The 12,959-nt window shown below is 57.3% G+C and overlaps 1 protein-coding gene across 1 annotated transcript in view; it reads left to right on the plus strand.

Moving 5' to 3' along the window:
* The window catches only part of TXNRD2 (thioredoxin reductase 2), an 89,154-nt gene that overhangs the window by 47,328 nt on the left and 28,867 nt on the right, over nt 1–12,959 (plus strand). Inside the window, exons 8-10 of the mRNA XM_007957965.1 lie at nt 1,430–1,449; nt 2,097–2,188; nt 6,148–6,322. Of these exons, the coding sequence (XP_007956156.1) occupies nt 1,430–1,449; nt 2,097–2,188; nt 6,148–6,322 (287 nt within the window). The remainder of the gene's footprint in view (nt 1–1,429; nt 1,450–2,096; nt 2,189–6,147; nt 6,323–12,959) is intronic.

Genomic DNA, 12,959 nt, shown 5'->3' on the forward strand with positions numbered 1-12,959 from the left:
GGGAAATTGCAGTCAATGTCATGAGACAAAGTGTATGTGAGCTGCTGTATGGAAAGTGAATTTGCTCTGTAAACTTTCACCCAAATCACACAAAAAATAAAAGGTCACCAGGCCTTCCTTCCAAGGTGCCTCTGGGTGAGTTCAAACCACCACCTTTTGGCTAGTGATCGAGCACTTAATCTTTCACGCCACCCAGAGTAGCCTATCGAGAGAGGTATATGTACCGTATATATGCTGATGTGTCTGCACACACGTGTACCTACATGGGCACTGATGTGTCTGTCTCCATGGAGGTGCTGCACTCTGCACCCCGACTAGTGGGAGGCCCAGTGCCTGCCTCCCCCAGTCTGCTGAGCAGGGGTACGTGGTTGACCGCCCAATGGTCAGGCAAAGCTTCGTTCGCTCACCCAGACAGCGGTTCCCTGCCTGGCTCTGTCCCAGCTCCTGTGAGGAAGCTTCATGCCCGTTCTTCCCACAGGCCCCTGCAGAAGTATTCCAAAGGATATCCTACGTTTTGAAATGGAATTATATCATTAGTACCTGCTGGGATTAGCGCTGACATTGGGTTTATCCATCCTTACATCACCTCCTCTTGTTCAAAGGCTGAGGGGTGATTTGATGAGCCCACCCATGCTCAGCGCCTGGGCTGGAGGCTTCCTTCTGTTTTAGATTCTGTGTGTGTGTACCTGTGTGTGCCTGGCTAAATATGCGTGTGTCCGTGTGCACGCATGTATGCACGTGTGCACGCATGTATGCACGTGTGCATGTGTGCACTTGGGTGTGTGCATATATGTGTGGGCATGTGTGTGCATACCAAAGGTGGAGCTGAAAAACAGGAGAGGACTTAAACAACTAGGAAATCTTTAAAATTCCTCCGCCGGTCCCAGCATCCTGTGTCTGCTGCCCTGGTTCCCTGGGCTCTGGCTCTCTAATCCAGTGAGTTTGGAGGGGCCTGGTTCTCGTAGCTGGGCCCACCTGTGGCAAGGCTGCTGGAGCGTATGTGGGCTTCTGGCCTGGTCTTTGTGGCCTGAGCGCATTCTGCCCACAGACAGTGAACCTCTCCAGTCTCATGCTTACTGACCTGGGAAGCGTTCCCTCCTTCCACCCCGGTCCAGGAGGCCCAGGGTGACCCACAGTCAAGTCTCCCCAAGAGCTGGAGAAGTCCCTCTGCTCTTGATGGGATTGTGCTCAGCAGGACGCACCCTTGTGCTCCTCTCCTGTGGGCTTCACAGCCAGAGCCTCTGAGAAGTGGATTGTGTGTCTTTTTACAGGCCCCATGGAGTGGACGGCACCTCACCCAGGCTGCAGGGGCTGGCTTCTGCTTCCATGCCAGCAGGGGCCAAGCCCCAACGCCAGGGCCAGCTGCTGTGTGCGTTATTGTAGACCACCGACAGAAACTTACTTTGCTCTTTCTCTATTTCTGTGGCAGGTTGGTGGTCGGTGCCAGCTGTATCCTTTGTTAGCGTGGAGGTGACAGACTGCTGCTTTCCCCTTCCGGGGAGTGGAGACCGCATCCTCAGCCCCTCACCCCTGTAGGGCAGGCACTTTGCTGCCTGGATGCCAGCACTTACGGGGGTCTCTCTTGGTGGTGACCTCTGCTCTGGGACCACTCAAGGCTGACCTCCTGTGGCTGGGACTTCCTGGAGGCGTCTCCTGAGATTCACACCAGGCTGCGCTGAGCCCACCGAGGCAGCTGGATGTGGGTTTCATCCTTCAGAGAGAGCAGCACAAATGCTGGGGTCAGGGGAGGGGACCTGGGGAAGATGAAAGCGTTGCTGAGCACAGGTTCCCTGCGGCTGCCTTGTGTCTGTCAAGGATGGGGCTCTTCCTCCCTGGGAGCTCCAGCCGGCCGGCTCTCTGTCGCCAAGCAGACCCTGGCGAGATTGGAGGGCCAGCCTCTCCATGGGGCTGGAGGGAGTGTCCTCTTGGTCTGGCAGAGCCGCTGCTCCCGGGCCCAGCTTAAGAAGGGGGTGTGTGCAGGGCCTTTGCACTTACCTCACCTGGAGAGCATCCTCCTGAGACCGGCATGGCTGGGGACCACCCTGCTCCTGTGGTTTCCTGGCCTCACTAGCCTTCCTTAACCCACCTGCCGGCAGATGTCGCCCTGGAATGTGCCGGCTTCCTCTCCGGGATGGGCCTGGACACCACGGTGATGATGCGCAGCATCCCCCTGAGGGGCTTCGACCAGGTAGTGCCCGCGGCCCCTCCTAGCTGCCCTGCTCCCAGGGCGTGTGTCCGCCCCCACCCCTCCCAGGTAGTGCCCGTGGCCCCTCCTAGCTGCCCTGCTCCCGAGGGCTTGTGCCCCGCCCCCACCCCACCCCCAGCCCAGGTGTGGTGCAGGTGTGACCCGGAGCAAGGTCTGAATCCTTAGGAACCAGCCTGGAATTGATCTAGCTTATTAACAAAATATGGAAGTGCACATGCCACAGAGTAGGGAGCAGGGTTAACACGCAGGGCCTGTGCACAGCTGCTGCGGGTGCGACCTGCTGAGCCAAAGGCCCTCGGTGCACCAGGCAGGTCGCCGGAAGAGCAAGCGTGGCCACAGAAGCGCTGCCTGTACCCCCCGCCGCCCCTGCCTCAGAGGTCCCATCTCCCAGTGCCTGCCTTGCTGCCTCTTTGGGGTTCGAGTGGGACGAGGCTCACCCAAGCTTAGCAATAGCCCGCGGGGTGGGCAGTGGGTAGGAACCTGGGAGGCCCTTGGATGGACCTGATTGCAGGATAGCTGTGAGGGCAGTGCTTGGCACCATGGGCAGAGCTGCTGCTTCTGGGCAGTGTGAGCACAGTGGAGGCTGTTTGTGATGGCGGCCAGGCCAGGTCTCAGTGCTACCGCAGCTGTGCCAGCAGCTGTCAGAAGATGACACTGTACTGCCCATGGGAGCAAGCCGCTGCATGGCAGGGGCCGGTGAACCGCCCGGAGGCAAGTATGCCACCCCTTTCAGCTGGGCCGAACTGTGCCAGCACGTGAGTCCGTCCTTCCCGTCACTCAGCACCTACCCGCTGAGTGCCCCTGATGGTCCCAGTGCTCCAGGGAAGCCCCCGAGCCTCTCGCTGCCCAGGGGTGTGGGAAGGCAGTGACAGAGAAGCAGTGAGGAGGCCATGCACCCAACAGGGACAAGGCCTTAGAGACAAAGGGGCCTGCAGGGGCTGAGGGTACCTCCATGTCAATAGGGGAGGCTCTCTGCAGAGCCCCCTGTGAGGGCAGGGCAGAGCTGGAGGCATGCAGCGTCCGAGTTCCCGGGCGTGGGTGAGCGAGGAACAGTCCTATGGAGTGGGAATGTTCGTGGGGAGCAGCAGCCAGCTGGGGACACCAGGGGCCGATGCTGGCATTGGACCAGCACAGGTTGAGTGCTCAGGAGAGTCTGGGCTGTAGGTGGGGAGTGGCAATGTTGAGGTGTCCCCTGCTTTCAGCCTGGCCCAGGGCATCCAGAGTGACCCTGTGGTGGGCCTGGGGCCTGAGGATTGGATTGAGCAGCCAGGGCTGAGGGCATCAGGGCAGCTGGTGGCCCATGGATCACCGGGAGTGAGCTGGGAGAGCAGGGGACAGGGTCAAGGTGTACCCAGGAGAAGGCACAGCATGGGCCAAGACTTCAGGAACATGTCTCGTGGAGCAAGGAGGACACACAGTCCCAGCAGGCAGGCCCAGGGTGACTGCAGGGGCCTTGGGGCCTAAGCAGGCCCAGCAGTTTCCCTTCAGACTGCAACCAGATGTCCCAGGCTCATAAAGTGCCAGAAGGTAGGAGAATGACAGGCAGCCCCAGGACAAGGGCCAATGCATGTCAGGGCTCAGTCTTTGCTGAGGGAGGCCACCTGGCCCTCCATCCCAGACATGGGCTCTCCCTGAGCTACTCAGAACAAGCTGGCGCACCTGTGCAAATGGCAGGTGTTTGCTCCTGACGGGACTTAAAACGGCCACTGTTTATTTTCTCCTGAAAGAAGAGGCCGTGGGCCGGCCGTGCCTCTGGCCTGCTCTAGCTGGGCATCTGCTCCCATGCACCCCCACCCTGGCTGGGCCCCTACAGTGGCACGGTGCGCACAGCTTTCTCAGGCCAGGAGGGAGAGCGGGCGACCTCTTCACAGATGAGCCCCACCCCCTGGGTGTGAGGGCAGAGGCAGGGCCCCACCCAATGGCAGACGAAGGGGTCTGGTCACACAGTTGGGCACTCTGATAGCAGGGGACAAGTAGGGCCAGTGAGGGGTGCAGCTACATCTGGTTAGCTTGGGGGCAGGACAAAGGAGATGGGGTATTTCTCTTTCCACAAAGTTTTTAGTAGAGACTAGATGAGGAGCTCTGGTGGCACAGCGCCTAAGGCATTTGACTGCTAACTAAAAGGTTGGCTGTTCCAACCCACCAGCCACTCTGCAGAAGGAAGACTGGGCAATCTACTTCCATAAAGATTTGCCACCTCAGAAATCCAAAGGGGGTCGCTATGAGTTGGAATCGATTTGATGGTAGTGAGTTTGGTTTAGTTTTTTTGAGGTAGCATCTGAGAAGGGCCGAAACGCCATGCGTCGGGGTTCTCTAGGCTGCTGTTCTCACATGCTTGGAGGGCGTCTCGCTGGCCTTTCCAGCATCTACTGTAACGGAAATGCCACAAGTGGGTGGCCTCAACAAACAGATTCATTCTCCCACAGTTGAGGAGTCTAGACGTCCAGATTCGGGGTGCTGGTTCTAGGGGAGGCTTCTGCCTCTGTCCGCTCTGCGGGAAGGCCCTTTTATCTTCCACTTCCTCCCCTTGGGTCCTTGGTGATCATGCAGCATGGCATTCGACTTCTCCCATCTCTCCTTGCTCCTCAGTCCTGCTCTGCTCTTTTTGTATCTCCAAGAAGATTGGCATAGAATATAGCCTCCTCTGATACAGCTTCTTAATGTAACAAAGAAAACCCATTCCCAAATGACATTTCAACCAGAGTGTAAAAACCAAAGCACTCCCACTGCCATGGAATCAATTCCAACTCATAGCAACCCCCATTAGGTTTCCAAGGCTGTAAATCTCCGTGGAAGCAGAGTGCCTCATCTTTTACCATGGAGCAGCTGGTTGGGTACGAATCACCAGCCTTTTGGTTAGCAGCCAAATGCCTTAACCCTTACACCACTAGAATCCCTTTGAGTGTGTCTGTGTGATTTGGGTGAAAGTGTGCAGAACAAATTCGTTTTCCATATAACAGTTCATACACATTTTTTTTTTTCATGACATTGGTTGCAGTCCCTATAATGTAACAGCTCTCTTTCCACTTCCTCTCTGTGACTACCTTTTCTCTGTGTCTTTCTTTCCTATGCATTCCTGCCCTCTGAGCTATAAAAACAAACCAAACTCACTGCCATCAAGTCGGATCCAACTCACAGCCACCCCTACTTGAGTTTCTGAGGTGATATCACTATGGAAATAGATTGCCCAACCTTCCTTCCCAGGAGTGGCTGGTGGGTTTGAACCACCAGCCTTCTACTTAGCAGTCAAATGCCGTGGGCACTACACCACCAGAGCTGTGCCAATGCTGCCCTCCTGCTCTCCCATGGTTGATCATTCTAAGGAGTACACCTGCCTGGTATAAATATTCACCTTATATACCTGTCTGCTATTTGGCTGGAAGCCACAGGAGTGAGTTCAATTCCAGGCCTGAAGGGTGACTAGGCTTAGAGCTGCTTTTAACCACAAGTATAGAGGCTGGCGGGTGGGGTAGGGGGATTGGTACAACACAATTCAATCCATAACACCACATGAATCCAGACCAAAGATTCCAGGGCTGAAGGTGTGGCATTAGGTGGAACTGAAGCTTCCTGGCCCAGCCTTTACCTTGAGATAAGTCAGAGGGGGCCTGGGGGGCAGTGCAGCCTGAGCAAGTTCTGCTGTCAGCAGGGCTGGGCACCTTCTCCTCCAGAGAGACTTGTCTCTGGCACCTGAGGCCTTCTAGCCTGTCCTTCTCTCCCTGTCTAGCCCAGCTTCCTTGGTGGCTCTGGGACTGGCACTGCCGTGTCAGGAGAAACATCCTGCCTTCCTGTGTCGACACCAGATGTATTCTAGTTCCACTCTGCTCATGTCACGAGGAGCCAGCCCCAAGCTGGATGAGGGCATACCCTTGCTCTTAGGGTTGTGATGTCAGGGTGTGGTGTGGTATCTGGTTCTCACACATGTTCTCTTGTGCTTGCAGGAAATGTCTGCCTTGGTCACGGAGTACATGGCGTCTCATGGCACCCGGTTTCTGAGAGGCTGCATACCCTGGCAGGTCAGGAGACTCCCCAGCGGCTGCCTGCAAGTGACCTGGGAGGACCGTGCCTCGGGCAGGGAGGACACAGGCACCTTCGACACTGTCCTGTGGGCCATCGGTAAGGGGTACTGGGCCACACCTATGAATCTGTCTCGGGTCCACAGAGAGAGGCTGGGGAACCAAGCTCTGAGGGTCTCCCTCACCTGCTGGCTGCCAGGCAGTGGCTACTGCATAGCACCCCTCTACTCGGGACCCATCAGGCAGCGTACCCTGACCCTGCCCATCTTGCTGTCATGAGCACCAAGCTGCTTCGTGTTTTCTCCAGAACCTGAGTCTGAAAGCACACGTCAGAGACGTGAAGGGTGGAAAGCAGGCAGCTTAGTTGTCACTGTTTACGAAACTAATTGCTCCTCCTGACTTCACGTCCCTTTAGATGGATAGCTTATGAAGGTTTTATTGCATAAGCCCTGTGTGTAGGGTTAGCCTAGTTATCTTTCTCTTTAGCAAAGGAGATTGGTTTTCTATTATAGTTTCAAGCTAGCTGTTGTTAGCACTTACAAATGAGCCAGATTTCTTTTAAGCAGCATGCTTACAGCTCACAGTATTTGCCAGTGGCTGGTTTTGGGCTCTGTATGGTTATCACATGCTTGGAGGGGTCTCGCTGGCCACACCTCACAGGTTTCTAAAGATGATGTCCAAGGAGGGTGCAAAGAGGCCTTGGGGCCTTCTGGCCTGTTGGATAGGGCTGGCTGCCACCTCACTCCTAGGAGGTTTGAATGCTCACTCTCTCTACTACCTGAGAACCATGCATCTTACTTCACACAGAGGCGAAGGCTGAGCAGGTGTGGTTGGCAACAACTCCATCCAGCAGGCAAGCATGGCAGAGCCCTCCTTGTGTCCCCCCACAACCCCTGAGCCCACATGCCAGGCCACTGGCTCCTTGACGGGAAGGGTGGAGCGTATGGCACAGCCGGAGGAGACCTGGCCTGGGCTGGACCTCAGCAGTCCAGGGAAAGGGGAGTCTGGAGGAGTGGTGGCCTGGCCCAGGCCTGAGCTAGTAGAGGGGAGCCTGGATGCTGTCCCCAATCCGCACCTGCTGTGTAGCAGGGCACGGCCAGTGAGGAACCAGGGATCTTCGTTAGTGAGGGTGGTGTGGTGTGGTGAGCGGGTGCAGGCCAGCGGATGCAGACTGCTCAAAAGGCCCCACCCCCCTTGCTACCTGCAGCTCCTTTTCTCAGCTCTCCTGTCAATTTGCATATTGACAGCTGGAGCAGCTGAGTTGTTAGTTTCCTGCTACGGTGACTGTCTTGGGAGCTGGATCCACAGCAGTGTGACCCTCAGACACTGTCTGTTCCCGGTCACTACATGTTACCGAGTGTGCCAGGACAGCCCTGTCAATCAGTATTTGTCACAACTCGGTGGGTCCTAGCTCCCCTGGGTGGGACAGAAGGGATAGGGCTGTGCCACCAACCCGTGCGTTTTTGGAGAAGCCAGTCTGTTCTCCCTGAGTCTCTCAGGGAGAATGGAAATTAGAAATGGAAGCATGTTGGTGGAGGCGTCAGGCCCTTCATTTTTGTGGGGCAGACATAAGGCATTCGACAAGCTGGGAGAGGGCCCGAGGTGCCATGCAGTGAATTTTGTGCATCTTGACCTAAAGCTGATAAATTACTAGAGGAAACATTTTCGATCAGAAGTAAACTTTAATTGGTTTTATGATTATAAACACGATGAAAGACTATAACTTTTCAGACCTAACAGTACAAGCAAAATCTTTGCTCTCTTGAGCTCCATTCCAAGTGATGAGGTGACAGGCTCTTGCCCTCTCCACGGTATAACCCGTCTCTCCATAGCCCACCAGCCCACTGTGGTGACTGCAGCTCCAAGGGCGTGGGGCTGAGCCACTGGAAAGCCTCCCTGTGCCCCTGGCTCACCCCCTCCCACCCCTGCACACAGAGCTGCTGTGGTCTGAATGCCCACCTGCCCCACTGTTGCTTGCCCTCCAACATGCTCATAGTCACCCCTCCCTGGGTTTCCGAGGGGGTATCACTACGGAAGTAGATTGCCCAACCTTCCTTCTGAGGAGTGGCTGGTGGGTTTGAACCGCCAGCCTTCTGGTGAGCAGTCACGTGCCTTAGGCACTACGCCACCAGAACTCCTCCTCCCCCACTAGGAGTCACATTTTTCGTGCTTTCAAAAAGCGCATCCCCCAGACAGCCTGCCCGGTGTGATTTATGCGGTGGGTGGAAGCTCTCGGAGCCCGTGGCCTCTGACCCCGGCTCCCAGAGCGCTGTGCGGCGGTGGGTTTGGGCGCCCACCGAGGCTGCTCGGGCATGTGCTGACTCTGCCATTCGGCTTCCGGCCGTCGTTTTGTAAACATTCAGGCGCTGCTTCCCAGTTGAGGCACTGGGGATGTTTTCTGCTGGCTAAACTGATAGGTCGTTAGCCAGGCATTATTTTTACTTGCAATAAAGGATAATCGGCTCCCAGAGGTTAAAAGCGAACGCTGTCAGATGCCGTACAGCTGGCACGGGGCGCATTTCCGCCAATGCGCTTTCCAGTCCGAAAGGAGCAAGCCGGGTCAACCGAGCGGGGTTTGCTGACGTGCGCTTTCAAAACAGAAACGGGAAGGGCTCCCTGGCGCCCCCCAGGGGCACACGCACAGGAGGGCCGCTGTATGCGGCAGGGGTGTCGGGTCCACACACGGCTACTGGGCCTGGCTGCCCACGCGGCCCCCCAGAGTGGTGCCCGCTACTGCGGAAGGAGAACGCGGAGCGGCGCGGCGCGATCAGGGCGAGGCTGCCGCGTCCCCCCGTGCGGCCTTGATCTCCACGCGGGGGATTAATCACATGAGCTGGTAAGGCCGCTAATTGCTGCGCAGGGGGCCCGCTCATTGTTTGTCTCTGAATCACCCACCCACACCAGGTGTCTCAGATAATAGGCTGGGAACTTGCAGCGCGGAGGATTTCCTGTCTGCAGATGTGCCGATTACGGCGCTGAGTGAAGACAGTCAGCCTGCGCCGGGCTCCAATTCGCCCTGCGGAGTTAACCACTTGTGGCCTGAATCCCCGCGGTCTGCCGAGCCGGAGTGGGACTGGGACGGGGCGTCTGAGTGGATGCCTCGGAGGCCATTCACTTCAGAGCTCGGGCTCAGCTTTTCTTAGCTTTTTGGGCAGCGCGCCCTCAGATCCAAGCCTTGGGAGAAGTGGGAGCAGAAATTAGCACATGCTCTCAGCATCCTAGTCTCTCTGACAGTTCTCTGTCTGAAGGCTCTGACGTGTCTGTCTTTGGGCCCTTGAGACTGACAGTCCCCAAGAGGTCTGGAGGAGGCAGTGTGAGGGAAGGGTCCTGCAGCCCAGGCAGCTGGGGTCCTGTCCACTTGGAGTGCCAGGGAGGGCGGTTCCGGGGCTCCTCGGCTCTCGATCCTGGCCATTGGGAGGGCACTGTTGCCACTCATCTGTATGAAGGCCCACGGGTCATTTCTGGGCCTGTCACATGTTGTCAAGTGGCGCGTCATCACATGACCAGCAAGCCCTGGCTCCCCAACTCCCCGAAGCTCTGTTCTCAGACCTTTCACCCAGCCACCACCCTGAGCTGGGTCCACACACAGCCCACTCCTGCTGTTTCCTCAGGGACCACAGCCAGGTGTGGCTGAGGACGCCCAGGGGACAGTGTGCCAGTGCCACACGCAGCCCTCGTGGCCAGAAGGGGCAGCTTGGTTCACCTTCCCCCCTGCTCTGCCTCCTCTCACTCCCCAGGAACTCTCCCTCACATTCCAAGAGCGGCCTGGAGGCTCAGCTGTGGTCAGCTGCTGGCTCTGCACACCACAGACACGTCCCTGCAGAATTCCCACAGCGGGAGCTGTGTTGGTGATTGCATCCAGACTTAGGGAGAGGGGTCAGCTGTACAGAACTGAGCCCCGGGCTGCTAACTCTGGGTGGGGCTCTGAGCTCCCTGAGAGGAAGGAGCAGCAGAGGCCCCGCCTCCTGGAGGCCTGAGAACCGCTTCCGATTGGCAGTGCTCGCTGAGGGTATTCACTGTAGTTACTGATCTTGGGGATGCAGCTTGGCCCATACTGTGGGGCCGCGTCCTAGCTGCAGCAGGGAGCATGTGTCTGGTGTGTTTGCACGGCCCTTAGTTGCCTGCTGTGATGGCTTCACCTGGCCCTTGTGTAGGGAACCGCTTGCTGACAGATGCCTGGGCCTACCCAGCGTTACCCCTCTCTGATCTCAGATGGAGTGTGGTGATCTCTCACCAAGACGGCACTCTGCTCTCAGACATGGGCTATCTTCTTGGATAGTCCAAAGCCTTTTATTTCATTGACGATTCTGAGATTGTAATTACTGAGATCAAGAGAAGCCAAAATCTACTTGCATAGTTGTGCAGGGGAAGAAAACGCACTGTGTGAAGCTCTCCCCATAGGTGCCTCCCAAGCCCTGTGCCTACAGCCCAGGAAGGTGGATTATACCGTGCCCATGCCCTGACAGCACGCCAGCACTGCTGAGACCACCGCTGGGTGTACCCATGTTCACCTCCATTACGAGGCCAGCTGAGGGCAGGACGCAGGCTGCTCGGTGCTCGCTCAGGCCCAGGACCAGAGTCGCGTCAACCACAGTGTAGTCAGACCTGCTGGCAGGCCCCGCTCTGGCGAGCATCGTGCTAGGTCATCTTACCAGCTCAACCTCAGTGTTTATACTTGTGAGAACTTCATGGAAACCAAGAAAAAAACCTGAGTGGGTAATGGAAGCAGCTGGAAACGCCTGTGCGCGGGCCGGAGCTGCGGGCAGGGGCTGGCTGCTGCCGGCCAAGCATGTGGGTCCTGAGGCGTGGGAGGTTCCAGCTTGTTCCCTTACCATCACCGTTCGGTCTTGATGTCAGCCCCTCGGCTATCCTGTCACCCTCCTGCTGGCATTTAAATCTTACTTATTACACGGATTGTCCTTCACTCAGCATGACATGTGTTCCAGGCAGCCATGAAATCGGAGGGAGCGCCGCTCTCCCCGTAGCTGGGTGAGAGCAGGCTGTGAAATTGCATGTGGCCTTCTGTCTGATGTCACTGGGCTCAGAAGAGCAGGTAGTTACCTCCGAGGGCAGCCGCCTAGGTGGTGTTCCTTCAGCCTTCTCTGGCCCCTCTCTGGGCGGCAGATGGCTGACAAGCAGGGTGGCCGAGTCTCCCTCAGGCCAGGGGCGGCAGCTGCAGGGGCTCTACGCCATCGGAGGAGGGCTGGCCGCCCAGCTGTGCTGAGAGCGTGGGTGGAACGGAGCTCCTGCCGCCACATCAGGCCTGGGCAACCCAGGAAGCTTCGGGCTGGGAGGGAGGGGAGCTATGCTCCCTGGAATCCCTGTGTGGCCCCAGGGAGGCAGAAAGGTCGTGGAGACACCACGGTCACATGGCTCCCTGACACGCCTTCGTGGTCAGCAGACAGGCTGGGCCTGGTGAGGGGGAAGCTCCACGGGGGATGTACAGGTGCAGCCACGTGTCTCCGCAGTGTGGGTCAGGGGAGGAGGTGGGCTTTTAGTGCCATTGTTTGCGGAAAATGGGACAGAGTCACCACATCTATTACATAAAAGGACCAGAGATTGATGGAGACGTCTATGACTGAGGAAGGGCAGGAACAAGTAATTCATAAAAGAAGAAATAGCGATAATTAACGTATAACCAAAACCTACTTCATTTGATCAGTCACCACAGACGTCAAATCATAGCAACACTGAGTGAAGCCTCTGAGCCACCTCTCTGCCCAGAGAAAACCACCAAGCATGGGGTTGTGCGTGACAGAAGTGTCCCATCTCTCTGGCTGGTTGTCCTTCCTCTGAGGACCAGTGCCGGCTACAGCCACGGCCAAGCACGGCACGCCTCCCATCTGCTAGCTCTGCCCGCCTGACGGCAGTTTGTCCTGAGATGCAGAATGGTGGCAAGAGGCTGTGGGCCTGGCCCTGGGACCTGCAGAGGAGACTGCCCCCGCCCCTCGCCCGAGGGGTTCCCAGCCCACCAGGCAGACCCCGGTCTGCTCACACCGTCCAGAGCCCTCCTTTCCAGGTGCTTTCCAAATGCCCAAGGGCTTCCGCTATGTCTCTAGGTCCAGACACCCAGGCTGTCTCAGCTAGGGCAAGACATTGGCCCAGATGGCGTGGCCCGGTCCGTACATCCTCAGGCCTGGATTCATGCTCCTTCATGCCTGGTGTCGACTGAGGCAGAGAACACCACGCTGTCCACAGGTGGAAACTGCCGAGAATGTCCCCACAGCCGGCTCTGAGAGAAAGCCTGGCGTGGCGTTGTTTGGTCTGATTCGCCATCCGTGCCGCCTGAGCGCCCGACTCCTGTAGACGAGCAGCAAGAGGCTGGAGCCGGCCTCCCCACAAGCGTGAGAAGCAGGGCTTAGAGGAGCCTTTCTGTTTTGACTTCCAGCTCCTGGAGAGCAGCTGGCGACTTAGGGTTTTCCCTTTCACAGGGGCTCCAACTTCCCCACGCTCACACTGGAGTGAGTACGTGCTGGCCGCACGCTCACTGTCCTGAGACGCCTGACCTTCGGGAATATGCCTTTGAAACTAAATCACTTTCATATCAGCAGTTGCCCTGAGCCCTGGGAACTGAGAGGAGCCAACTCTTGGTTGCTGTGCGGCCCCACCCATTGGCTGAGCCAAGCTGCTCACCTTGGGCCTGAGATGGTGTTCCTCTGAATTAGGGGAAGAATGGGACCTCCATGGGCATCTGGGCCTGACGAGATCCATATGCCACCCTCCCTTTGTTTTTTTTG

This window comes from Orycteropus afer, unplaced genomic scaffold (assembly GCF_000298275.1).
Source record: "Orycteropus afer afer isolate SDZICR_OR568_19922 unplaced genomic scaffold, OryAfe1.0 scaffold00829, whole genome shotgun sequence".
Taxonomy (NCBI): domain Eukaryota; kingdom Metazoa; phylum Chordata; class Mammalia; order Tubulidentata; family Orycteropodidae; genus Orycteropus; species Orycteropus afer.